Source organism: Falco rusticolus, chromosome 3, assembly GCF_015220075.1.
Source record: "Falco rusticolus isolate bFalRus1 chromosome 3, bFalRus1.pri, whole genome shotgun sequence".
Lineage (NCBI taxonomy): Eukaryota > Metazoa > Chordata > Aves > Falconiformes > Falconidae > Falco > Falco rusticolus.
In genome coordinates, this window is record NC_051189.1 from 12824947 (window position 1) to 12851366 (window position 26420).

Genomic DNA, 26420 nt, shown 5'->3' on the forward strand with positions numbered 1-26420 from the left:
TTTGGTTTTCTTTCGTTTTCATTTTATTTATTTTATTATTTTTATTTTCATCTTTATTTTTCATTTTATTCATTTTCATTTCCTTTTTAGTCAATTTTTATTTTCATTGATTTTTATTTTAATTCTTATTTTCATTTTATTTTCATTTTTGTTTCCATTTTCCCCTTCCCTTCCGTTCCCTTGTCTTCATCGCTTTGTTTGTTTCCCAGTGACCCAGCACATTAAAGAAATCCTGGAAAGGACCAATAAGAAGAAATCCAAATTGAGAAAGAAACCCAAGCCCTATATCGAAGAGCACGATGGTAGGGGCCATGTCACCGCTCGCTTGGGGCTTCTTTCTCTTAGCCCTAGTAGCCAACTTCCTTCTTTTCAGCCTTTCATCTCCCCCTACGCCCCCCCACTCCCCCTCGGCTCTGCTCACTGCCTGGATGCTTGGAGGGGCTGCGCTTGCCGGGGCCAGGGGGTGTGGGGAGGAGGGGGCAACCACAGGATGGCAAAAACATCTTTAATGTAGTGTTTAATCTAAATACAACTAATTTAAATATAATACATAATGAATAGATATAAACTATATAAATATATGAACATATCATCAATTTATATTTTTATATATTATATCTAACATTAGAAATATATATTATCTGTTATATAATATGAACATATATTATATATGTTGTACATTAAATAGGTGGTATTTAATACAGATAATGTAAATATAATATATAATAAATATAATCTATACGTGTATGATATTATATATGGTGTTACAAATAGATCTATAACATCATATATAATTATTTTATATAGATTTAATATTCTACAAATAGCAGTGTGTAAGTATATATTATATATAGTGTTATACATAAATGTATAATGTTATATATAATGATATCTATAAATGTACGTGAATGTATTATATGTAGTAACAAGAGGGGGAAGTAGGGATTTAATTAAGCGGAGCCACTTAGAAGGTGCTGATGGGTTTTCTCGATGACTGAGGGGTGACCCTGAGGTGGGCACGAGCATCCTTGGTGCCGCAGCCGTCACCAGTGGGGCGGGTGTGGGGACATGGGAATGAGACCCTTTTCCCAGCATCCCCCCGGGTTTTAGTGGGGGTTGCCTGGAACTCGCCAACCGGACTGGGATGCCAGTGAAGGCTTGGCGTCCTAGATGAAACCAAGAGGTTCCCGGTGCAAGGTGAGGGACCTCAACCTGGAGCCCCAGCAGCGGTGGGGCTGGGACCTGGAACTTGGTGGGTGGAGGCACCCCCAGAAACGGCTTTAACAGCATCCATGGATTAAGGTTGCTGTTCAATATCTTCATCAGCGATGTAGATGGTGGGACTGAGTGCACCGTCAGCAGGTTTGGAGATGACATTAAGCTGAGTGGTGGGGTCGACCCGCCTGACGGACCCGGACAAGCTGGAGAAGTCAGACTCACGTGAACCTCATGAGATTCAACCAGGCCAAGGGCAAGGTCCTGCAGCTGGGTGCAGGCAAACCCTGGTAGTCACACAGGCTGGGGGATGAAGGGATGGATAAGTACTTGGGGACATTCCTGGGTGACAAGTCCCCACTTGGAGAAGTCCCCACTGGACATGAGCCAGCAATGTGCACTCGCAGCCCAGGAAGCCAACCATCTCCTGGGCTGCGTCCAAACTAGCAACCTGATGCCCCTGCTCATCGCAGCGGGGCTGAGCTAAATGACCTTCAAAGGTCCCTTCCAACCCAAACTATTCAATGATTTGATGAATGGGCACCAGATGTGGGGTCACCCAGTCCTGGACATCCCCCAAGCCCCCTCCGTCAGAGTGGCTTCAGGCCCCACCATGCATCCACCAGCCCCTTTGGAGCATTTACTGCAGTGAAAAACTATCAGGGAAACCCTTTGAAAACAACAGCCTCAGAGACAGAAGGAAAAGTACGTGATCCCAAGTCTCCAAGCTTGGTTTTAACGAAAAAGTGCCCGTTGCGGGATCGGGACGGTGAGCAGCTGCCAGCCACCAGCTCTTCTCCAGGAGCCCTTTTTCCCTTCTTTTGCAGCAATATTAAATAGAAAAGGCACATTTTTAGCTCCTGGAGCTTTCTCACCAGCATGACAGGGTCAGGATGCTCCAGGACATGTGGCTCCAGTGGCACAAAAGCCACACCAATGGCAGGGCCAGTGCTGGCATCATGGTTTCAAAGCTACCAAAGGAGAGAAGGTCCAAGATGATGGATTTTTTTGTTCAGTTTGCCTGTTTTTAGGCTCTTGGAAGCATTTATAGGGCTGCCAGCATCTTCTGGGGTGGTCCAAAAAGTACCATCAGGTCCTCAGGGCTCTCCGCTGCAGGATGCTGGAGCACCCCTTGGGATGAGCTCATTGGCATCTTGGAGATGATCTGAAGGTTGAGGGTGCCATCTCCTTATTGAAGCAAATCAGGAGGAGAGGATAGATGGTGCGGAGAGGGATGAGAGTGGAAGTAGTGGCATCAGGAAGAGAAGGTAGATGGTGTAGGGGAGGTGACAGTGTAAGTGATGGCTGCAGGGTGAAAAATCAGCCCCAAAAGCTGGGACAACCCTGCATGAGGCCACCAGAGTGAATGGGGAGAGGATGGAGCTGAGGAGGCTCCAGGGCTCCACGTTTAGTGGGTAGGAGGACATGGCTGCCTCAAGGTCTGAAGCTCTTGGGGAGTGGGTTGCGTTGTGGGGACAGTCCCTGCAAGAAGGGTCCCAAGGGGACTTCGTCCTCCTCAAACCGCTCCCTGGGAGTGGTGATGGGGACAGAGATGGAGTAGCAGCAGCACTGACCCACCTCCCGGGGGGACCCTCATACCCTCCTGGAGCTGGGATGAGTGTCACCCCCCTTGGCAGGGGGCAGACACCCCCCATGACCCAGAGCTGACACCCCACTCCCACCCCACCCCACTCTCTGTTTTCTCTTGCAGGGGTGGCAATAAGCACTTACGCCAAGTACTGCTACAACAAGCTGCAGAAGGCAGCTCTGACAGGCGCCAAGAAGGTATCGTCCAACCATTGGGCATGGGAAGGGCAGCGGTGGGCAACCACCCCCCAGCTGGGGCCACCAAGGGGGCTGCTGGGGTGTGGGGATGGGGTCTGGAGGAGGAGGAGGAGGAGATGAAACTGGAGAGCGCTGGAAGCAGCAGAGCAGCTTGTGCCAGATCTATGGTGAGGATACTCCAGGCACCTCCAGCATGGTTTGCCCATCACTGCATCCCCTCCAGGGACCTTCTGGGGTCCCCCAGGTCCTTCCCAAACCTGCCCATCACCAGCAGATCAAACAGGGATTAAGGAAATGATCCTGGGAGCAGAAGTCCAGAGCAAAAGCATGCCAGGGACTGAAGAGGATGCTGCAGCAGCTCCCATCTACCCCAGCTTTCAGTGGGGGGCTGCCTTGCTGGCCCCTCACTCCTGGGTTGCTGTCACCACGGCAGCACGCCAAGCCAGATCCGTCCCTCGGGCCATCACTGCCGTTAGGGTGGCAGCTGATTTATTTAATAAAGTACCCCAGATAAGGATTAATGTACAGCCTGGGATGCTCTTCATGGTGGCACCACCATCACCACCACAGCTGCCTCAGTGTCGCCCTCCTCGTTTCGTGGGGATAGAGAGAGACACCGGGACCTCTCCTCCGTCCGCAGCAGCTCAGCTCTTCCCAGTAACATCTGCTGAGACAAGGCCCAGCAGTGGGAGGGGCTGTGTCACCCACTGGGCTTCCCAAGGGCTCGTTGGTGGCCATATCCTGCTGACTTTTTAAGGCAAAGACAGGAGCGACTGAGGACCTGAAGGCCACCAGCAGCTCGAGGCATGGCTGGGGCAGCTCGTTCTGTCATTGGCTCTGTCTGGAGTACAGGATCCAGCTGTCAGGAAGCTGCGTCCATCTCCTCTCCTGCGTCCCACCACACACATGTCCACTGCGTCCATCTCCTCTCCTGCATCCCACCACACACGTCCACTGGATCCATCGCCTCTCCTGCATCCCACAATGCACATGTCCACTGCGTCCATTTCTCCTGCATCCCACCATGCACATGTCCACTGCATCCATCTTCATTCCACCACACACACACATCCACTCTAACCATCTTCTCTTTTGTGTCTCACCATGCACACATCTGCTGCATCCATCCCTTCTGCATCTTGACAAGGCTGCCCACATCTCCTGCGTGGTGGGAAGAACAGCAGTGCCCTCCTGTGACCAAACCACCCACCCAGCCGTTGAGGGAACTGGGAGGTTTCCCCTGGCCCCACACCATGCAGGATCCAGTGCTGGTGGCAGTGGCAGTGCCCCCGCTTCAAACAGGCACAGATAAACCAGCCTTGGTGCTGGTGCTGTGCTTTCCAGAAGCATCCCAGAGCCATGGCTCATCTTGTTGATGTAGATGCTCCAGCATGGCCGTGGCCCCATGGCAGAGCATGGAGGTCCTACCAAGCACCATGGGGAGAGTCCCCAGGGCTGGATTCACTTTTGAATCAAGATGGTAGGTGGAGGCATCTGCCCACCGGACGCATTTTGGCACTGAGCTGCTGGTGTGCAGCGCCACTGGAGATTTTGGCCAGGTTGGCTGGAGTTCATCCATGGCTCCATCCACTGTCCCCATCACGTGATGGGCTTAGGCTCTGGATGTGTCACAACCAGCCCTAGAGCTCGGCCATGGGGTGATGGGGTTGAGCAGGACTACACATGCCCATCGTGGCTTCGGGGACACCAGCTGCAGGTCCTGACAGCACCGGTGGCTTCTCTTGTCTCTCACAGGGCCTGAAGAAGCCAAACATCGAGGAGATTCGCCATGCCAAGAACGCCGTCTTCAACCCTTCCATGTTCGGCAGCTCCCTGCAGGACATCATCAACATGCAGAAGGAGCGGTACCCTGACCGGCAGCTGCCCTGGGTGCAGACCCGCCTCTCTGAGGAGGTCCTGGCACTCAACGGGGACCAGACCGAGGGCATCTTCAGGTAAAGCCACTTATGGCTGTGGGGAGACCCCAGATGGTGGCAACCCAGATCTTTTCATGGGGGAAGCCATAATGACTCGCCTCATTATGGGGCAGCTACCCCCCTCCCCATGTCCCCATGGGTGCCTTCTCGTGTGGGACAGAGAGCAGCCCCCCAGCTCCTCCTTGCTCCAAGGCCATGGGGATTTCTCCATGGCAGGGTCATGCCTGTTCTCTGGCGCCCACCAGAGTCATGTTGGGGTCTTGGGGTCTGCACACCACCCACCAGCCCCATGCCACATCCCGGTGGGGCAGCAACCAGGTCCCAAAATGGCTCCATCCCCAGCTGATGTCCCCTCTTGTCTCTCCTTGAACTCTGCAAGCACCCAGAGGGACCCCCAAAGCCTGCCGGGGTGTGAGGCAGGTGGGTCCCCATCTTTTTCTTGGTGGCTGATGTTTCTTCCCCCTGCAGAGTCCCTGGTGACATCGATGAGGTCAATGCACTCAAGCTGCAGGTGGACCAGTGGAAGATCCCCACTGGCCTGGAGGACCCCCATGTTCCCGGTAGGATGCTGGGGCGCTGTGTGGGGTGCAGAATCAGGCTCTCCATCCACCAAGTCTCACATCTCCCCATCTTCTCCCCGATCCTCAGCCTCCCTGCTGAAGCTGTGGTACCGAGAGCTGGAGGAGCCACTGATCCCCCATGAGTTTTACGAGCAGTGCATCACCCACTATGAGAACCCCGAGGCGGCCATTGCTGTCGTCCACTCTCTGCCCAGGATCAACAAAATGGTGCTGTGCTACCTCATCCGCTTCCTACAGGTATGGCCAGGGCCCCCCCTGTGTCCCCTCTGAGGCCACCTCCCAGCCTGGTTGCCTCTCTTGAGGTGGCTTTGGGTTCCTCACATTGCTGTGGGGTTACCCACATGGTGACACCCATCTCTTCCAAGAACCAGGAGGTCCACGTGGTGCCTCCACCTGTCTCCCACCACAACATCACCGCTGCCTTCCTCCTCCCTCCCACCACAGGTGTTCGTGCAGCCAGCCAACGTAGCTGTCACCAAGATGGATGTCAATAACCTGGCCATGGTGATGGCCCCCAACTGTCTGCGCTGCCAGTCAGACGACCCGCGGATCATCTTCGAGAACACCCGCAAGGAGATGTCCTTCATCCGGGTGCTCATCCAGCACCTTGACACCAGCTTCATGGAGGGCGTCCTATAGCAGCTGCCACTGAGTCCCCCCCATGAGCCCCCTCCCTCCGACCCCACTCGGCCGAGGAGCACAAGCCAGACCCTACAGAAGAAGGGTGTTGGGTGGCTCACACACACCCCGGCCCAACACCATGGCACCCTTGCCCATCTCCATCCCCCTCTGCCCATCTTGCAACAAGACACAGGACTGTTCCCCATGCCCCACCCCGATCCTCTGGCCATCTCACTGCCCACCTCTTCACCAGCCAGAGGCATCAGCCACTTTAGGGGGTCCCCAGGGACAGCAGCACCTGCAGAGCAGGCAAGGAGCATCCTGGTTCCCCACGGACAGGCGGCATCTCCAGCCCAGGTGTCCTGCATGGCTGTGGGTGGCAGCAGGGACCTGGCGAGCGGGTGATGGTGTAGGGTACAGCGGAGGCTGGGCAGGGACGGGGGGAGCCAAATGGGCTCCCCCGCATCTCTGTTGGGTTTGGGTCTTTGGCTGAGAGCAGATCTGTGGGGCAGCCATGGGGCAGGGAGCACCTCCAGGGTCAGGAGGAGCCGCTGGTGCTGAGCTGAGCAAAGGTCGAGCACCCAGAGAACGTGGCACATTAGGGACCAGAGCAGCAAGTTGTCCCAGTGCCAGGAGAGTCCCAGCCCACAGGGAAGAAGACCACGGGCACAACGGGGGTGCATCTTGCGGCAGAGCTGGGTGCACCCAGGAGTGGGTGCTTGGGGTCCCTTTGGGAGCTGTTGTGCCCCAGGTGGCTCATTGCAGCCCGTTGCCCATCCTGGGGTGCTGGAGGACCTGGGCAGGCAGGTCACTGCCCACAGACAACACAGTGCCCATCCTTGGCACTGCACCGGATCCATCTCACCACATGCTGGCATCGCTGGACCCCAAAGGACCTGTCTCATCACCCACCATGTCTGCTTGGCCCTGCTGGACCTGTCACAGGACCATCATCTGCTGCTGGCCTTGAAAGACCCATCCTGACACCTACCATGTCTGCTTGGCCCTGCTGGACCTGTCACAGGACCATCATTTGCTGCTGGCCTTGAAAGACCCATCCTGACACCCATCATCTCTGCCTGGCCCTGCTGGACTCATCTTGGCACCCATCATCTCTTCCTGGTCCTGCCCAACCTACCTTGGCACCCATAATCTCTGTTTGGTCCTCCTGGACCCACCTTGGTGTCCATCATCTCTTCCTGGTCCTGCTGGACCCATCAGGGTGCCCATCATCTTCTGCTTCTCCTGGACCCATCTTGGCATCCACCATCTTCTGCTCCTGCTGGACCTACCTTGGTGGCCATCATCTCTGCTTTGTCCTGCTGGACACATCTTGGCATGTCATATCCTAATGGTCCTCCTGGACCCACCTTGGAGCTCATGATCTCCTCCTGGACCTGCGCACACCATTTTGGCACCTGTTATCTCTGCTTAGCCCTGCTGGACACATCTTGGCACCTGTCGTCTCCTTCTGCTTCTCTGGACCCAGTGTGGTGCTTGTCATCTCCTCCTGGTCCTGCCCAACTCATCTTGGTACCCTTCCTCTCTGCTTGGCCTTGCTGGACCATCTTGGCACCTGTCATGTCGTGCTTTTCCTGGACCCATCTTGGTGCCTGTCATCTCCTGGTCCTGCCCAACCCATCTTGGTGCCTGTAATCTGCTTGACCCTACTGGACCACCTTGGTGCCCATCATCTTCTGGTCCCATTAGACCCACCTCAGTGCCCATCACCTGTTCCTAGTCCTGCCCAACTCATCTTGCCACCCATGATCTGTGCTTGGCCCTGGTGGACACATCCTGGCACCTGTAACGTCCTCTTGCTGGACCCACCTTGGCACCCATCATCTCCTGCTTCTCCTGGGCCCGTCTTGATGCCTGTCATCTCCTCCTGGTCCTGCCAAAGTCATCTTGGCACCCATCATCTCTACTTGACCCTGCTGGACACATCTTAGCACCCATCCTCTCCTCTAGGTCCTGCCCAGCCCATCTTGGCACCCATCATCTCCTGGTAGTGCCAAACCCATCCTGGTGCCCATCATCTCTGCTTGGCTCTGCTGGACCCATCTTGGTGCCTGTCATCTCCTCCTGGTTCTGCCAAACCCATCTTGGCCCCCACCATCTCTGCTTGGCCCAGCTAGACACATTTTGGCACTCGTTATCTCCTCCCAGTCCTGCCCAGCCCATCTTGGAATCACATCATCTTCTTGTCCTGCCCAACCCATCTTGGGACCCATCGTCTTCTCCTGGTCCTGCCCAACCTGTCTTGGTGTCATCTCTGCATGGGCTGGCTGGACACATATTGACACCCATCGTCTCCTCCTGCTTCTCCTGGACCCATCTCAGCACCCACCATCTCCTCCTGCTCCTGGCCAGCCTGCCTTGACACCCATCATCTCCTGCTCTTGGACCCACCTTGGCACCCCCATCTCCCCCATCCGCACCACTGGAGTCGAAGGGCCCCCCCAGCAGCGGGATGGGTCCCCCCTCCCCATGGCCACCCCCAAGTGCCTTCGGCTCCACCCAGGGCAAAGCAGGACCGTTGGGGGCACCCAAGGACCCGAGGGGCACCCACCAGGGCAGGGGGGGCACCCATCAGAGTATATAGGTCTATAAAGAGAGTTATTAATTAGAACCCCCTAATTTTTGGGCCAGATGCTATTTTCTCAAGGGGGGGGGGCGCCCAGGGGGGATGTGGGGGGCTCCCCGGGGTGGGGGTGTCTCCTGGAGGGGACAGCCCAGCGCTACCTCCCAGCTCTGCTCACTGCCAGGTGCCGGGGGGGGGGGGTGGGGGGGCAGCGGGGGGGTCCCGGCTTCCTCAGTTTCCATTGAATTATTTTTATTTTCCTCCAGTTTTTATATTTTTTTCTTGATTTTTTTCTCTCTCCTCCCCCTCCAATTTTTTTTTTAGACTCAAGGTTTTATTTATTATTAAAAATGAGAAAATTATTTAAAAAAAAAAAAAAAAAGAGACAAACCCACCCCCGCCACGGCGGGACCCTCCCCACAGTGCTGTGGGGGCAGGGAGCAGGATCCGGCCCCCCTCCCTCCCCCAGGGGTGGGGGGGTGTTTCGGGGGGGTGGAGGGGGTCCCATGGGCTGCCGAACTCTGTAATTGGGGGGGGTGGACGTATAGAAGCGCCGCCCCATCATGTGAATAAAGCTATGTATGGACAGTGCTTTGTTGCTGCTCGTTCACTCTGGAGCAGATCAAGGGCTGGGGGGTGGGGGGGGGGGTGGTGGGCACAGAGGCCCTATAGGGGTGGCTGCAAGGGCCTGGCTGCACGCTATGGGGTGTGCAGGGCTGTATAGGGCCCATGTAAGCTGCAGAGGGCTCTATATAAGGCCCACCCATGCCATATAGCCTCTATAGGGGTGTACATAGTCATGAGCACCTGCCATGCAGGCTGTATAGTGTATGGGCACCCCCTGCAAGCAGTATAGGGTGTACCAGGCAGTATAGGATGCATGGGGCAGTGTGCGTACCCCCACCACCACCCCCAAGGGTGTATGGGATGTATAGATCCACCCAGGGGGCGTAGGAATGCACATAGGGTGTATGCAGGGTGTATAGGGGTGCTGGGAGGTGTATAGGGTCAAACAGGGGGTGCACATGGGATATACAGGGGCATAGCAAGAGATGGGGAAGCACTGCAGTATATATGGGTACATGAAGCTGCATAGAGTATGGATAGGGTGTATATAGGGGTATATAAACGTCCCCAGAGGTACATAAATCTACACAGGGATATATATAGGTGTACATAAAGATGCCCAGGCTACACAGAGGGGTTGCACAGGGGTGCAGGGAAGGGGCACAGGGAGGGTATGACAGTGTATAGGGTGCATGGATATATGGGTGTGTATAGGGCACAGAGTGGGTGCAGGGGTGTATAGGGTGCAGGGGTGTCTGTAGGGGTGGGTTGGTGTATCTAGGAGAGGTATGGGTGTGTACAGGATCACGTGCGTCTATACAGGGGTGCGAGCATGTCTATGGAGTGAGTCTTTATAGGGGTACATGGGTCTCTATAGGGGTCTGAGTATCTATAGGGGGTGTAAGGAGTGTGTATAGGGGCACACGGGGTGTATGGGTGTCCATAGAGGAGGGTGTCTATTCAGGTATGGGTGTCTGTAGGGAGTATGGGTATCATCTGTAGGCCAGGAGATTATCTGTAGGGGCAGCTGGATGTGTACAGATAGTATGGGTGTCTATAGGGGGTACAGGTGCCCGCATGGGTGCCTATAGGTGGTATGGCTGCCTATAGAGTTGCATGGGTGCCTATAGGGGGTGTGGGCATATACAGGGGTGCACAGGGGGTACATGGGTGTCTATATAGTGTGTAATGGTGTATGCAGGAGCGCACGTGCCGGTGTCTATAGAGGTGCGTGGGTGTCTGTCGGGGTGCAGAGATGCCTGCAGCAGTTCACGGGCCGTGCGGGGTGGGGCGGGTGCCCATGGGGGCTGTGAGTGTCTACAGGGGCGCCCAGGGGTGCATGGGTATCCATAGGCAGCAGGGGTCTACGGGGGCTCTGGGAGTCCATAGGCAGCGGGGGGCTGCCTACAGGGGCTCTGGGTGCCCAAAGGCGACGGGAGATCTACAGGCGCTCTGGGTGTTCCCAGGGGCAGCTCCCCCGCCCCGGGCTTCCGGGGCCGGCGCAGGCTCCGCCCGGAGCGGTGCCGCTGTGGGACCGGCCCGGACCGGCCGCTTCCGGGGGCGGGGCCGTGGGGGCGGGGCGGGGCCGGGGCGGTGTGTCGGGGCCGCGCCGGGGCGGGATGCGGCTGGTGGCGGCGCTGCGGGCCGGGGCCGGGGCCGGGTACCGGCAGGGGCAGAGCCCGGCGCCGCGCACCCGCGAGTACTTCTACTACCTCGACCACCAGGGCCAGGTACCGACACCGCACCGGGGCCCCTCGCTCCGGGGGGGCGCGGCACCGGGGGGTAAACGGGGGCACCGGGTCCCGGGTGGATCCCAGCCCAATCCCAGACACAGGGATCCCGGACAGACCCCACAGAGGCCCCAGGTGGGCCCTGGACAGATCCCAGATGGATCTCGAACAGCCCAGACAAGCTCAGGACAGATCTCGGACAGATCCCAGACAGATCTAAAAAAAACCCCTGGGCGGAGTGAGGACAGACCCCAGACCAATCCCAGATGGATCCCAGACAGACCCCAGAGAGACCCTAGATGGACTCAGGACAGACCCCAGACAGGGACCCCGCACAGATTCTAGTCACACCCCAATCAGACTCCAGACAGATCCCAAACAGATCCCAGAAAGGCCTGGGACAGGCCCCAGATAGATCCCAAACAAACCCAAGACAAATCCTGCAGACAGATCCCTCTCCAAAAAACTCTAGACCCACTCAGGACAGATCCTGGATGGATGAAACTCAGACAGATCCCAGAGAGATCCCAAGGAGAACCCACATGGGTCCATGGCAGATCCCAGATGGATCCTGGACAGATGCCAGTGAGACCCCAGGCAGACCCTGGATGGATCGCAAAAGATCCCAAACAGACCCTGGACAACCCCCCACCCCACCACCACCAAAAGACCCTAAATGGACGCGGGACAGACCCCAGGCAGACCCTGGATAGATCCCAAAAGGATCCCAAACAGACCCTAGATGGATCCCAAAAGTATCCTGCCAGGATCTTCCTGCCAGGGGCTTCAGGCAGTTTTGAGGCTTTTTTCTGCTTTTCCACAGCTTTTCCTGGATGACACTAAAGTCAAGAACTTCATCACGTGCTTCAAAGGTACCAGCACCCCCAGAACCCCCACCCTCCCCGCCCCCCCCCTCATCCTTAATTGGGGGGCAGAGCCTTAATCAGGATCTGATCCTTAACTGGGGTCTCATCCTTCATTGGGATCTCATCTCAGTTGTGGTCTCGGGCTTAATTGGGGGGAGGGGCAGCTGCGCACTTGGCAGCAGGGTCAGGGAGGGAGGGTGCCCCCCACACCGGTGCCTTTGCAGGTTGTTATTTGCATATTCATTACCTTATTAATTAAGTAGCTCCTGCTATTAATAGCTTCCGCTTGCGCTTCCCGGCACAGTAATTCCTCCAAGCCGACTGCTCCTCCCTCTGCCAGCCCCCCAAAATAGGGTCCCACTAATGAACAGCCCCCTACCCCGCGGCTAATCACCCCCCTGGGGGTTAACTGCGGGGGCGCAGTGAGCTGACACCTGCCCGCCCGGCAGATGTAGGGTTCCTCACCTTCTTCTTCAAGCGGCTGGAGCCGAACCGGAGCGGGCGTTACGAGGCCGAGTTCCCGTTCCTGTCACTCTGCGGCCGGGAGCGGAACTTCCTCCGGTGTGACGATCGTCCCATCGTCTTCACCCAGCTGCTGCCGGGTGCCGGCGGGCGCCAGCTCCTCTCCTACTGCGGCGGTGGTGAGCGCCTGGCTGTGCCCTTCCAGCCCCAGAGCTTGGTGATGTTGCCGGAAAACGGGCGGCTCTACCATCCGGCACCGGCGCAGGCGGGTGGCGCAGGCTTGGTGCGCTCAGCGCTGGCCTTCGAGTGGAGTCCCGGCTTCGAGTACGGCTGCGGGCAGGCGCAGCCCCCCACTCATTTCACCTGGGAAGGGCAGCGCTACCAGCTCACCCAGGAACTGCTGCCGCTGCTCCGCGCCGGCACACCGGGCTGTGCTGGGGAAGCGCTGGCTGTCCCCATCACCCCACGTCAGGGCTGAGGTGGGGATCCCAAGCCATCCCCATCACCAGTGAGGTGGGGATGGGGTATGGACCCCCAGCACCCCCACGCCGATGAGAAAACAGGGGGCAGACCCAGCACCGGCTCACCCATGGCAGGGTGTGCCCTGCCGTGGCGGCCAGGACCCCTGCTAGGCTCTGGGGAAAAAAAAAAAAAAAAAAAAAAAGCTAAAACCTCACGGGCGAGCTGTGCTGTCTCCTCACTGCAGTGCGCCAAACGCCCCCCGGGACTTGGGGTATGGGGGGGCTTTGGGGAACAAAGCACAAGTGCAGAGTTATTGCAGGGTCTGCCCTAAGCAGTGCCATGGTTGCAGTTTCTGTCATAACCCCAACACCTCCCAAGCAACTGCAATTTATTAACCAGACTCCCGGCATTAATTAATCAGCTAAGGATGGCCTAGACACCGGTCTGCCTGTAGTCGGCGTGCTGTCCCAGAGACACGAGGCATGGCCTGAGACACGAGGCCGGCTGGGGCTGATGCTGGTGAACACTGAGACAGTGAAAGGTATTGGAAAAGCACCAGGACAAGGAGGAAACACCAAATCTGGGGAGGAGGGAGGGGCTGCGGCGCATCGGTGAGGCTGCGGCGCTTCACCGGGTGCCATGGGGCAGGGGGAAGGCTCCAAGCTTTGCACCAGCTACAAGGCAAAGTAGTCGAGGGCGCTGTGCCGGCAGAGACTGGTGGTCCAGACAGCGCTGGCTCTGCCAGAGTTCACCAGCATCTGGCGCAGCTTGGCGCTCACCGCAGCGAAGCGTTCCTCATCCACCACGTCCTCAAAGAGCCAGCCAGAGGCAGAGGGCAGCTGGGGCGGCTCCTGGCTGTAGCAGTCCACGGGGTAAGGGTAGACAACCAGGTGTAAATCTGGCAGAACCACAGTTTTCCCTAACAAGGTCTGGAGTCCCCGCGTGGAAAGGGGGTTGCCAAAAAGTCCCAGGCAGTGGAGACGGGAGCAACGGCAGAGGGCCGGCAGCAGGGCCTCCAGCCGGGCGTCTGTCAGCTGGCACTCCATGAGGTCCAGGTGGAGGAGAGAGGCCGAGGTCTCCTCCAGGAGATGCTGGAGAGGTTGGAGAAAGTTCTCGGAGATGTTGTGGCCGCTCAGGTCCAACTTCTTCAGCGCTGGAGCATGAGGGCTTTGGGAAAGGAAGGCGAGGTCGCTGGGAAGGAGGTAGCAGAAGGCCAGCTCCAGGCTTTCCAGGGGAACCTGCAGGTCACTGCCGGGGTGGGGAGAGTGAGCCATGAGCCCCCCGAGGCCGTCACCGTGCAGGGTGTGGGCCAGGAGGGAGCTGCCACCGCACTAAACCTTGTATTAAATCTTTGAACGATGCGGGGGACGGTTCCCATATTCCTGGTGGAACCAAACCACACTAGGGAATGGCAGCCAACCCACCCAAATCCCAAACCCCCACGTGCGAGCGGGAACCCTTGAATTCCCCACCCCAGGGCAGGTCAGGGACCTGCTCCGCCAGGAACTTACCCGAGAAGTTGCCTCAGTTTCCCTGAAAGCCGGGAGGAACCCAAGTTGAGTTCCTTAAGGCAGGGCAGCCTTCCTAGCTCCATGGCGAGGCGCTGGAGGCCGGCATCCGTCCCCGTCACAAGCCGCCGCACATCGATGTTGCTGTAGGGCAGCTTGAGGCTGAGGAGGTTGGTGAATCTGGCGAGGTGCGGCAAAATGGCACAGAGGCCTGCCAGGCCCAGGTTGTTGAAGCGCAGATCCACCCGCCGCACGCCGGTGGGTTCCAAGGACTCCAGCAAACAAACGGTGCTGGCAACAGAGAGCTCCTCAGCGTGGAAATCCCGGCATCTGAGGCACAGGGGGCTGGCCGTGCCAGTCTGTAGAGCATCCCGTAGGATGCCATAGGACGTGCAGTTGACAAAGAGATCGGCACGGACCTCCACGCCGATGGGCTGCAGGGCCGCTGAGGCACCGGAGGGACCTTTATGTCGCTTGGAGCCGCGTTTCAGGCACTCGCTTTGGTGTTTGGAGACTTCAATGCAGGCTTTGGCCAATGCCACTGTGCCAGACCACAGACTCATCCTCTCCGGGCCGCGGTCGGTGTCGTCGTCCTGGAGACCCGTCATGTCCAGCACCCGCAGGCAGCACCGTCTCTTGCTGGGCAAAGACAAGAAACAGGTAAATAAACGAGCAGGGAAACTGGGGAACTGCAACAACCATGCAGCTGGCTCCTGGGAGAGCTGTGGCTATCTGGTGGCTCACTCCTGCCCTGAGGCAGGGTGAGGGTCACAGTCCTGCTCTCCTCCAGTGTTACCGGTGCACAAAACAAACCCAGTGCCAACCCACAGCTCCCTCCCTTCACCACAGCCAGAGCTCGCAGCCCCAGGACAAGCATCGTCACCTCCATCACCCCGAGGAGGAAGGAAACGGCTCTCATGGCATTTGGCATCCCAGTACCCACCTGGTGCCATGGCAGGGCTCCTGCAGCACCTGGCGGAGATGTGCCACGACAGCCAAAATGACAGCCTGCACACACAATTTGCTGGGTTTCTCCCCAAGGAGTGGGTGACGGTCACGGTAACGGCTATGGTGGCCCAGCAGCTGCTGGAAGCTGAGGACGGGGAAGGGCCACATCCCCACCAGGTCCCGCAGCGCCAGTGTCCGCCCGTCCAGGAAAGCGGCTTGGAAGAGGACGGGGTAGAGCTCAGCGGGGAGCAAGTCCAGGGCACGGCGGGCACTGGGGTGGTGGCTCAGCAGCCGGCGGGCACAGAGGAAGACGAGGGAGTGCATGGCACCCGGCACCGAGGGGCTGTGGGCAGGGAGGGAGCAGACAGACAGCAGGTGAGGCTGGGGGGTGCAGAACATGGCTCCACAGGCAGCCCCACGGCGCAGGGGCAGCCCCACGGCACCTCCTCAGCAGGCGGCACACATCCTGCCCCTCAAAGGCCCCCCACGGCAGGAGGGTAGAGCCCCTCACCAAAGGGGCACCCCATGGTGAGACCCGTAAACTGCCCCCCCTAGCACACGGGCCCCCCAGCACCTCTAACCCGGCCACCCCATCATAGGGACCCCCAGCCCCCCCAAAATGGCGTCCCCCGGCCCCGCCCCCTCACCGCGCTCCCGCAGCCCCCAGCTCTCCACTGGGCCCGCCGCTGCTCCGCCCCTGCGCATGCGTGCTGCCGCCTGACACGAGCGCGCACCAATCAGAGAACGCACTCTCATAGGGAAGGCGGGCCCAAAACCGTTCCTCGGCGACGCCACAGCTCTTCGCTTTCTTATTGCCTTCTGCCGCTGTCCGTCACCTCTCCTTCCCTTCCCATTGGCTGAGGCGCGGCGGGAGCGGGAGGTTCGCTTCCCTGCCGCTCCCCGCTCCCCCGCCGCTCTGAGGCTCGGGTGCCTGAGTACCCCCGGGCGCCATGGAGCGGCAGCAGGAGGTGAAGGCCCTGCTGAAGCAATGGGAGGCGGCCTTCCTCCGTGAGCGGCGGCGCAGGCCCAGCCAGGTAGCCGGTGCCCGGGGACGGCGCGTGGGCCGAGGCCCGTGGGGCCCTGCCCCGGCTGGTGCTGGCGGCGGGGCTGCGGCAGCACCCGGGTGGGCCGGAAAGCCCTGACGGGGATCCCCCGGGGGGGGCTGCTCGCTCGCCGGGAGCCCGTTTCCCGGGATCACTGCCCCGGCGGGCAGCACGCTGCGCCCCCGGCAGGGTCCCTGCCTCTCCCTGTAGCCTGTTTCCTGCACCGGCAAAGCCGAGCGAGGCTCCCCTGGCAAAGCCTGACGACACTGCCGTAAGGCCCGTCATTTTGTACCTAAAGAAGTTACAGAACAGACATCCTCGAGTCTGGAACAAGCGTAACACTGCCCCAACCACAATTTTATTTGGGGGAAAAAAAAACCAAACTAGCAAAGAGATAGAAGCCCTTTCTCGTTCTGCAGTCACAGAAAATAACGATAATTTCCTCCATAGCCTGAAATAATGATCTCTTGCGCATTTGCCTTGCAGGCGGACATCGAAGCAGCTCCAGAGGACACCCAACGTGAGTGGCAGCTGTGCCACCCTACCACCCCAAGGTGGTGCTTCAAGGCTGGGGGTGACCCCTCATGCCAAGGGTTTGACATCGAGGGGGCAGTCTTTAGCAGCATATGTTAATGCAGAAACTGATGAGGTTTTACAGTAAGTACCACGTGTACCCAAAACCAGCCTTTACTTGCTGTTACAGGGCTCTACAAGGAGTACAAGATGCTCAAGAAGCAAAGAAAGGAGTTGGATCCTTCCCAGCTTAGCCCCTCCTGCCAGCCAGCAGCACAGGAGATTCCAACTACAGAGCAGGTACTGGAGAAACCCCCACTCTGGCCTTGAGTTTTGTCTCCAGGAGCCTTTCCTCACCCTTGATGCAAGCGCTTCAGGGTGTTTCCACTTTGTCCTTCACTGCAGGCAAAGCCACGGTTGTCCCTCCTGTTTATAAAGCAGTTTATTTGACCTTAGGAGGGAAAATTGTCCAACTGGCACCATATAACACCTATTTTTGGCTTGGTGGATGAATAAGGCACCCCAAACAGAGCATGTAAGGGTGGGGGTAGGAAATTTAACACCTGCAGTCCCTCATGTGCTTTACACTCGCCAGCATCCAGGCTGCTGAAAGTGCAGGCTTTCAGCAATTGCCTCTTAACTCAATACAATTGCCTCTTAACAAGGCAACAATTAAGCCAGTCCCTGTACTTCAGGTGAGGCAATAACTGCTCCAGGGTTTTTTTTTCTCCCCAAGAGGTGCTGTATGTGCTGTCTGCGCTGTCTGTGGCCAAAAGACACTGTGGCGTGATAATACCGTGCTTGTTCTCCAGCTCCTTTCTCCTCTTGGAGGTATTGGAGCTCATCTTTGTGATAGGATTCACAGTTTGGGGATTTAAAAGTTTGGATTTAACAGGTTAAGGGATTTAATGGTTTGGATTTAATAGTTTGTGGGTGTCATTTGCAGGTGCCAGACTTCGGTTGTTGGGGTGCACACCTGAACCGGCAGCCAAAAGCCCCCAAGCTGAACCATCGCAGCCACGCTGTGCCAAAAGCCTCAGTGCAATACTATGGGATGAAGCTGAAATCCAACCTGGGAGCTGCCAGGAAGGTTAGGGCTTGCTGGGAATCAGCACTGAGCACTGCGGCTCAGAGAAGCTTCTCCTGAAGCTGCTTGTGACCTCTTTTCCCTCTTGTGGCTGCTCAGAAGTCATGGCCTGCTCCGGCCAGAATCCCCCACTGTTAGTGGAGGGTGGGAGCTGGGGGTAGGGAACACCCACAAACACTGGCAAGGGTCCTGTTTGATTTGGAGGCAGGGCACTGAGTTTCAGTGGATGACCTGACCCCTGTCTGTCCATCCCCCGACATGCAGGAGACACCCCTGACCCCAAGGAAGACCCTGACTCCCAGGAGGACCACAGCTGTCCCTAGACTTCAGACAAATTTGGGGAGTGGTGACAAAGCCGCATCCTCAGCACCGGCAGAGCCTTTGCAGAGCAAGGGAGGCGAGCCGGGAGATCTCCTCCTTCCTCCCTCAGTGTCAGAGCTGGCCCCCATCATCCTTGCTGCGGGGCTGAAGTCCCCACCACCACCACTGCCACCGAATAAATTCCAGCAGCTGAAGCAGACAGTGGCACAGAGGCTGGGCTCGCTGGATCCTGCCTGGCTGCAGAGGTGCCAAGGGACACCTGGGGATGAGGGGACAATACTGGGTGCCACGCAGGAAGGGGAGCAGGGAGAGGTCAGCTGGGCCCCCTCAAAGCAGGAAGGGACTGGTGGAGAAGTATCGGTGGGAGATTCCAGGAGGAAAAGGCCATGTGGAGATGGTGGAGACAGCATGGCAGCTTCCACAAAGCTCAAGCGGTGCCGCCAAGGCTCAGCCGAGGGAGCGTTAAGTGCTGCCAGCGGGCTGAAGCAGAGCAAGGAGGAAGGGGAGGAGGAGAAAGAGTGTGTGGCAACCCCAAAGGAGAGTGAGAAGGTGCTGGATTCCTCAGAAAACCTCCTGGGGGAGGTGGAAGAGGAGAAACCCAGATCCACCCGCAGAGCAGTCACTGCCAGGTAGGTCCTGTCCCTTGTCAGCAATGCTGGTGTGCTGGCAGCACTGCTGGGTGCTGTGCTGCAAGTTCATCTGCCTCAATGTAGCTCACTGCTTGCTTCAAACTCCTGTTGGGGCATTGCTGGAGCCCTTCAGTTCCCAGCCCCCACCAGTGTTTTCCCTGGGAAACAAAGCCAGCAGTTAAACCAAATCAAACAGGCTGCAGCAATGCCTCGTGGCACTCAAAAGCACCAAAAAGTGGTCAGAAAAGGATGCTGAGGGAGCAAGGGGACTTTTTCCTATCAATTTTTATAAATAGTGAGCTGTTCTTTCCTTAATTCCTCCTTTGTGTTTGGCAGGGGAAGGAATAAGTTTTGGGGGGTTTTGAGTCTGATTTTCTTATGTAATTATGCCCTGCGTGCCTTTCACTTCCCCCTGAGTGTCTGCATCGCCTTCAGTTGCATTTAGGGGACAAAAGATTTAGAGATTATTTTCCTCAAAGCCATTCCGTGAGCCGGGAGCGGAGGGGTGGAGGATGGGGACATGATGGCCCCCCACACATGGGCAGGGGGGTTCCTAGCCAACCTCTCTTCCCAGCAGAGCACCTTCACAGAGACGCGGCAACTTTGTCAAGCTTAACCTGAAGAAGAAATCTCATGTCCGAGGTTATGCCCTGCGGGGAAATCGCCTTCGCAAACAGGTAAAGCCGTGCCCAGTGACTGCCTCAGCACTGCCAGCACCTCCCAGGGTATCACTGAAAGCCTCCCGCTGGACAGAACTGTGCTGCTGTCACCACCAAACCCATTTCCAGTCAAATTTAAATTCATCCAATCCAATACAAATTCAAAACTTCCAGCTGTCGCTCGTTGTCATGCCACTATTTGAATTTCCATATTTTGCTTTTAGTTAATTTATGTTGTGACACTGTAGGAGAGCGGCACAGGCACAGCTTGGCTCCCTGCCCCTCCTGCTGCTACCTGAGCTTCCCTGTCTTCAGTGGCAGCTTTGCCCTGAAGACCCTGTGTTAGGGGAAAGACCTCACTGTAGTGGGCTTGTCCTGCAGGGTAAAGAGGGCACTCGGCCTTTCCAGCTTCAGCTCTGCCACAAAAACCTGTTGATTTGGTTTTTTTTAATATCTCCCCATTAATCAATGTGAAATCCTTTAGGATCATCTCTGGGTGAGGCAAGCAGCAGCTGGAAGAAAATGGCCTATGTTTTTTTAAAGCTCGGCATGTTTATGCAGTGCTTTGGCAAAAGCCCGGTGCCATGGTGAAGTCAAATATAATAAAATATACCTTTAATAAAAATAAAAGTATAAAAATAACTGGAGGTGGTCCTGCTTTGCAGGTGTGGAAGCAGAAGTGGCAGAAGAAAGCGGAACAGTACGGGGGAGGCACCAGATCCATTGACCGAAGCTCAGACATCTGCTTCAGTTGTGGCAGGACAGGACACTGGGCATCGGCGTGCCGGGGCCAAGGTGAGGCTTTGGGTGCTGAATTAGGGGTTTGTTTGGCAAAGCTGTGGGCCGAGTTCAGATCTGGCTGTGCCGGAGCAGATGTGACAGAGGTTGGAGGACAGGAAACATTGGTCAGGCGTTCCCACCTCCCTGCAGCTTCTCTCTGCTGTTGGCTTAAGGGTTTTCGGGGATAATAACTTGGGGGCAGAGGATGAAAAGATGAGGTGGTTTCTTTACCGTGGATTTAAGTAGAGAAGAGACCCCTTTCCTGCCTGCAGGGACGGCTGCTGGCCTGCTGCCAGAGGAGAGCAGCCATGCCGATGAAGAAGAGGAGGCTCCCCTGCCCACGCTGGAAGAAGTGGCTCGCAGGACCAACAGCATCTGCCCAGAGCTCTCTGGTGAGGCCCAGGACTTGCCGCGCTGCTGGCTCGCCTCGCTCTCCAGTGACACGCCGTGGCTGGCTCTGGGATGAACTCTTGGGGACATAGAATTGTTTCCTTTTCCCCCTAAGAAGTTTGTTTGAGCTCCTTGGGGGGGTTTCCCTGGGATCAAAAGGTGGTTTTGCCAGCCTGGGTTTATGCTGGGATGCGTATCCTCCAGGAACGCCAGCCTAAAATACAGGCAGGCTCGCCAGGCTTGCTCCTGTGCAGTGGTGGGAGTCCAGGCAGGGTAGGAAAATCCATCTGTGCATTCTGACTGCTGCCTTCATCCCTAGCAGAGAGAAGAGGCAGCAGCCGGGAAGGATCTGAAAAGATTTTGGAGGCACCAACTTACCTGGATGTGCGAAGGATGATGTACGAGCCACCTGCTCCCCCTGTGCCCATGGAGCCCCTCTACAGCCTGGGGCCGGAGGGGAAGGTTCGAGGTATGGCTCCCTGCTGCACACCAAGTAGGGCCACGTGCGTTTGGCCCTCTGGTCCCTGCCTGACTGTGTGTCCTTCCCCTGCAGAGACCCCAGAGGAGGTGTTCAAGGCTCTGAAGGCGCTGGGCTACAGCTCCTTCCGCCCGGGCCAGGAGGTGGCCATCATGAGGATCCTCTCAGGTGGGTTTGTTTCCCCCACGACCTCTCTTCCTCTGCGGGGTTTGGGCTCCCTGTGATCCCCTCCCACACGGGTGGTCCCCAACCCCCCGTTCTGCCAGGCCTGTCCACACTGGTGGTGTTATCGACGGGGATGGGGAAGTCCCTCTGCTACCAGCTCCCCGCTTACCTGTACCACAAGCGCTCCAAGTGCATCACCTTGGTTGTCTCCCCTTTGGTATCCCTGATGAATGACCAGGTACGGCTTGGATGTCCCGGTTTTCCCACCCCAACTCCTGCTTAGACGCTGCTGGGTGTGCAGTGCTGCAGTTAAAGGCTCACATGCACCCAAAATGGGGAGGTGGGTGTTCGGTGGTGACTCCCCCCCAAGTCACTGGAGGCACGAGTGGGTGACAGGCCTCGCTTCCAGGTCTCGGGGCTGCCGCCATGCCTGAAGGCTGTCTGTATCCACTCCAACATGACCAAAGCCCAGCGGGAAGCAGCGATGGAGAAGGTGAGGGACTCAGGGCTGCCAGCCTCAGGGAGACACGTGTGTGTGAAGGTGTCCCCAGTGCCACCTTGCTCGTGCAGCTGCGTGATCCCAATGAAGGCAGTGCTGGACAGTAGCAGTGCCAGTCAGCCTGCTTCCCTGGGAGAGCGGGTAAAACACCCCTTGTGTCGCTCTGGTGCTCCCCGCAGGTGAGGCAGGGCGGGGTGCAGGTGCTGCTGCTCTCCCCTGAGGCGCTGGTTGGTGGAAGCAGCTCAGGATCTGGCTGCCTGCCCTCTGCTGATCACCTGCCGGCCGTAGCCTTTGCCTGCATTGATGAAGCTCACTGTGTCTCCGAGTGGTCCCACAATTTCCGTCCCTGCTACCTGCGGGTCTGCAAGGTGTGAGAGGGGAAGCCCACCCTGAGGCGGAGGGAACCCGTTGGGGTGAGGAGGGACGTCAGGCTCCCACTTTTTCCCTCTTGGCAGGTTCTCCGGGATCACCTGGGCGTGCGCTGCTTCCTGGGGCTGACAGCCACTGCCACCCTGGCCACAGTGCGGGACGTGGCCCAACACCTGGGTATCCCAGCAGAGGAAGGGATAGCGGTGCGCTCCACCGCTGTGCCCCCAAACCTGCACCTCTCAGTCTCGATGGACAGGGACAGGGATCAGGTAGGGACCAGGATGGGTCTAAAGAAATCAAATTAGTTGCTGTGACACTGGGTTCAGGGTGTATCTCCTAGAAGATCCCCAAGCTCTTTTGGGGCACCTTTACCTCCTCTGTCCACAGGCCCTGATCTCCCTGCTGCGAGAGGAGCGTTTTGGGTGCCTGGACTCCATCATAGTCTACTGCACGCGGCGGGAGGAGACAGTTCGCATTGCGGCACTCATCCGGACCTGCCTCCAAGGAGTGCTGGTCAGGGAAGCCAGGGAGCCAGGGCAGGACACTGCTGAAAGGAAGAAAGCGAAGGGTAGGTGAGGTAGCCTCACTCTCCAAAGGGAAGCATGAGCCCAAAACATCCTGTCTGGTGAATCCACACTGGAACAGAGAATCCCTAGGGAGCGAGCTGTGCTTGCAGGACTCTCCACGGAGGTTTCTGGCTCCATCAGCCACCTCCCCCAGGTGCAGAGCAATGCCCTTGGCAGCAGTAAGGCATTTATCTTCCCCCATCTGCATCGCAGGCTTTAAAACTGGGCTTTGATTTTTTTTTCTAGTGACAGCCGATAATGATGGATGCTTATTAGCTGTGGTTAATAAAGCTGGGTGGTGGGATTAGTACACAGGGAGCCTTCGTTGTACAGCTCTGCAGGGTTTTTCTTTCCAAACCTGGTAGCTGTGACTTAGAGTCTTTATTTTTCCCTCAAAATCCACAATTGGATCCATGGCCGAGCTCTGCCTCGCAAAGTGCTGGACGTGTTTGGCCCCAGGGATCCTCTCCCCAGCCTGCTTTGTTTGCTGAAGCTGGGTGAGCTCGTGCCATCCCGCTTCCAAACCAACCAGGGCTTGACGACTTCTGGCAGCTAACAAGGAGCACACATCCCTTTGCCAGGAAGCAGCAGCCCTGCTCCTGCCCAGCACTGATGTCTGCCACAGGCAGGGTTTGCTGCTCGTTTCCATCCCTGATTTAATTAACAGCTGTGCTTTTGAGAAATCACTAATTAAATGCCATTAAAACATCTCTCCCCACTTGCTTTCAGCAAAGAAGAGTGGTCGCCAGCCGCTGAAGTGGATTGCAGATGCTTACCATGCTGGCCTATCCGCTGCCGAACGCTGCCGCATCCAGAACAGCTTCATGAGTGGCCAGCTCCGCGTGGTGGTGGCCACGGTGGCTTTCGGCATGGGGCTGGATAAATCAGATGTCCGTGGTGTTGTACATTACAACATGCCGAAAAATTTTGAGAGTTACGTGCAGGAGATTGGACGGGCCGGGCGAGACGGTGAGCCAGCTCACTGCCATCTCTTCTTGGACCCGGAGGTAATGCTTGCCAGTAGGGTGGGGGGGTCCCCCTAAATTCTGGGGGTCTTTCCCCAAGGCTTCCCGCTGCCTCCCCAGGGCAGGGATCTCCACGAGCTGCGACGCCACATTTACGGTGACACGGTGGATTTTTTCACTGTCAAGAAGCTGGTGCAGAAGGTTTTTTCTCCCTGCAAGTGCTTGGAGCTGCACCAGAAACACCAGGATGTCATCAGGGTGAGGAAGGGGCTGAGGCCCCCACTCCCGTGGCCTTCCCAGCTTCTTAACTCATTCAGTAATGAGCTAACAAGGCAGAAGAACCTTTGTGGGCTGGTGGCCGCATTGGGGAGCTTAAATCAGTTGAGGGAAGGTTGGGGTGAAGTGAGCTGTGGTGTAAGATCTGGCCAGGAACAGGCAAGAGAGCAGTTGAGATGTCACACAAGGGAAGGCAGGAGCCTGCCTGTCCTCTGACTGGTGACACCACACTGCGTGGTGCATCCCTTGCAGGATGGGGAGGTGAAGGATGCCAAAATGGCCGAGCTCTTGGAGGAGATGGTGGAAGAGGACAGTAGCGTGACGAGGCAGAGCAGGCAGCGGGTGTGCTACAAGCACGAGCGAGCTATCCCCATCCAACAAACTGTGGAGTCCCTGGACATACGGGAGGAAGGTGAGGTGGGGAAATCGGCCCCAAGTGAGGCCAGGGGGGGTCCCAAAGGGGATCAGGGTCCCTCTGCAGCTCCTCCCTGTCTTGCAGGCATCGAGACCCTCCTGTGCTACCTGGAGCTGCACCCGCAGCGCTGGCTGGAGCTGCTGCCTCCCACCTACTCTTCCTGCCGGCTGCAGTGCTATGGGGGACCCCAGCAGCTCCGGGCCACAGCGCGGAGGTTAGAGCTGCGCCGAGGGGCACCGCTGTGAATGCCACAGTGTTCCCTGTGCCAGGAGCAAGCCACCGCAGCATAGTCTCTGCTGGGTGGGAGCTGCTCCACGGTTCTGGGGTCTGCTGGAGGTAAAAAACAGGCTCCAAGCCATGGTACCAGTGGGTTCCTGGTGTCTCTTGCCCTCAGGTCTCCCCCTGTCGCTGTCTTCATGGCCCGGGAGCGCCTGGCAGGGAGGGACCACAGCCAAGCCAGCTTGCTGGAGTTCGACATGGTCTCGCTGAGCGACTCCATGGGTTGGGAAGTAGCGCTGGTGAAACGTGCCCTGCGCCAGCTCCAGTGGGATCCACAGCTGCGGAAAGGTACTGGTGTCCCTGCGTTCCTTGGAGGGGTGAGTCCCTGTGACACCAGCAGCTGGCTGGGTTTCAGTGCCGGATCTGGGTGAGCACCAGCTCAACCAGCTCTTGGCGCCTTCAGACAGCTGCAGCGCAGGGAAGAGTGGGGTCATGGTAGAGTTTGGAGATTTCTCTTTCCACCTACGTGCTTACGGTGACCTCACCGACCAGGAGCTGGACTCCGTCTGTGATTTCCTCCACCAAAGGGTGGTGGCCAGGGAGAAGATGGCTCTTGGCCAACTCCGCACCTGTTTCCAGGCCTTCCAGAGGTGAGTGTGGGTGAAGACCACCCAACCCCTACAGACCACTCCCTCCCAGTTTGGGACCCGTTTTGGTACTGGAAAGGGAGGAGACTGATGTCAGGGCACAGTGTGGCCTTCCAGACCTGCAGTCCTCACCCTGTGGAGGAGGAGGAGGAGAAGAGCTCCTGCCTGAAGGCTCTGCTCAGCAACTACTTCGAGAAGGAGCCTGCTGGAGAGCAGGCTGAACATGGCTGTGAGGAGGAGGAGGAGGACGAAGATCTCAGTGATGCTAAAGTGAGCAAATCCACTTTTATTGGGAGCTGCTTCAGGCTCTGACTGTCAGCTGGTATTTCTGGTACACGGCACCTCCAGTTTAGGTGACACCAGAGATGGGTTTGGGATGAGGAAGAGGAGGGAGGCCCTTGCTATGTCCCTTCTTTTGCAGCTGCGGGAGTGGGAGAGCCAGATCCGCGCTGACATCCGCCATTTCCTTGCCATCCGCCAGGACGAGAAGTTCTCTGGCCGAGCCATCGCCAGGGTATTTCATGGCATTGGTAAGAGTGGTGGGCAGGTGCCAAATTGGGTGTCTTCCACCTTGCTCCGGCACCTGCCCATCCCCTCCTAACCGGGGGCTTTGCCCGCTCCCTGCAGGCAGCCCCTGTTTCCCCGCCCAGGTCTATGGCCGTGATCGCCGGTTCTGGAGGAAATATCTCTCCTTCGATTTCCACCGGCTCGCCCGTCTGGCCACCGAGGAGATCCTGGCCAGCAGGTGATGGCAGGAGCCGAAAGGGCAGAGCCACCCCATGCTCCAGGGACGGTGGTGCCACACAGGCCATCACTGTGGCCCTCGGGGCTGTGCCAGCTGCCATCACCCCCCGAGGACCCCGTTTGGGGCGGTGAGCAGAGACCACCCTTCCGCCAAGAAGTGGGGCAGAGGAAGCACAGGCTTGTTCGTGGTGCGCGCTGCCCCTGCCTGCCTTGCCCTGCTGCTGCGTAGGAGCGGCTGGGGAGGCCAAGCGCTGCCTCCGACAGGGGTCCTGCCTCCTCGGGTGGGCTGCCCGCCCTCAGCCTGTCCCTGTGCCGGCAGGGATTTTTGTCTGGATTTTAATAATGAATTAATAAAGGACACTGATCTTTAACCCCTGTGCCGCTGCCTA

The 26420-nt window shown here is 57.5% G+C and overlaps 4 protein-coding genes across 14 annotated transcripts in view; 3 read left to right on the forward strand and 1 right to left on the reverse strand.

The window, feature by feature from the left end:
* The window catches only part of ARHGAP39 (Rho GTPase activating protein 39), a 146610-nt gene extending 139398 nt beyond the window's left edge, over positions 1 to 7212 (forward strand). For 4 of the 5 annotated variants that reach the window (XM_037379815.1, XM_037379814.1, XM_037379816.1 and 1 more), the window contains 6 exons: positions 210 to 302; positions 2927 to 3000; positions 4756 to 4955; positions 5406 to 5497; positions 5586 to 5755; positions 5963 to 7212. In XM_037379815.1, coding sequence (XP_037235712.1) covers positions 210 to 302; positions 2927 to 3000; positions 4756 to 4955; positions 5406 to 5497; positions 5586 to 5755; positions 5963 to 6157 — 824 coding nt within the window. In that variant the 3' untranslated portion in view covers positions 6158 to 7212. The remainder of the gene's footprint in view (positions 1 to 209; positions 303 to 2926; positions 3001 to 4755; positions 4956 to 5405; positions 5498 to 5585; positions 5756 to 5962) is intronic. The other variant, XM_037379817.1, reaches the window with a different exon arrangement.
* Positions 7213 to 10871: 3659 nt separating this feature from the next.
* On the forward strand, positions 10872 to 12988 carry C3H8orf82 (chromosome 3 C8orf82 homolog). The gene is made up of 3 exons (XM_037379822.1): positions 10872 to 11020; positions 11844 to 11892; positions 12336 to 12988. Exons 1-3 carry the CDS (start codon positions 10910 to 10912, stop codon positions 12824 to 12826), a joined length of 651 nt encoding a protein of 216 aa, XP_037235719.1. The 5' UTR covers positions 10872 to 10909; the 3' UTR covers positions 12827 to 12988.
* Positions 12989 to 13183: 195 nt separating this feature from the next.
* On the reverse strand, positions 13184 to 15972 carry LRRC14 (leucine rich repeat containing 14). 2 transcript variants are annotated; one of them, XM_037379821.1, is made up of 4 exons: positions 15914 to 15972; positions 15262 to 15609; positions 14322 to 14957; positions 13184 to 14058 (listed from the first exon to the last, which is right to left on the reverse strand). In XM_037379821.1, the coding sequence occupies exons 2-4, from the start codon at positions 15588 to 15590 to the stop codon at positions 13485 to 13487; spliced, it is 1539 nt and encodes a 512-aa protein (XP_037235718.1). In that variant the 5' UTR covers positions 15591 to 15609; positions 15914 to 15972; the 3' UTR covers positions 13184 to 13484. The 2 variants fall into 2 exon arrangements, with proteins under 2 accessions (XP_037235718.1, XP_037235717.1); XM_037379820.1 differs by lacking the exon at positions 15914 to 15972 and having other exon boundaries at positions 15262 to 15850.
* Positions 15973 to 16070: 98 nt separating this feature from the next.
* RECQL4 (RecQ like helicase 4) lies at positions 16071 to 26233 on the forward strand. 6 transcript variants are annotated; one of them, XM_037379808.1, is made up of 24 exons: positions 16071 to 16300; positions 16796 to 16829; positions 17013 to 17122; positions 17769 to 17912; positions 18174 to 18859; positions 19434 to 19536; positions 20184 to 20313; positions 20571 to 20690; positions 21008 to 21157; positions 21242 to 21334; positions 21433 to 21569; positions 21741 to 21824; positions 22010 to 22198; positions 22286 to 22468; positions 22587 to 22767; positions 23495 to 23772; positions 23851 to 23988; positions 24259 to 24418; positions 24506 to 24635; positions 24816 to 24988; positions 25104 to 25290; positions 25392 to 25557; positions 25709 to 25817; positions 25915 to 26233. In XM_037379808.1, the coding sequence occupies exons 1-24, from the start codon at positions 16217 to 16219 to the stop codon at positions 26034 to 26036; spliced, it is 3891 nt and encodes a 1296-aa protein (XP_037235705.1). In that variant the 5' UTR covers positions 16071 to 16216; the 3' UTR covers positions 26037 to 26233. The 6 variants fall into 6 exon arrangements, 5 of the variants coding, with proteins under 5 accessions (XP_037235705.1, XP_037235707.1, XP_037235706.1 ...); XM_037379810.1 differs by having other exon boundaries at positions 21011 to 21157; XM_037379809.1 differs by having other exon boundaries at positions 19437 to 19536.
* The last annotated feature ends 187 nt before the right edge of the window (positions 26234 to 26420 follow it).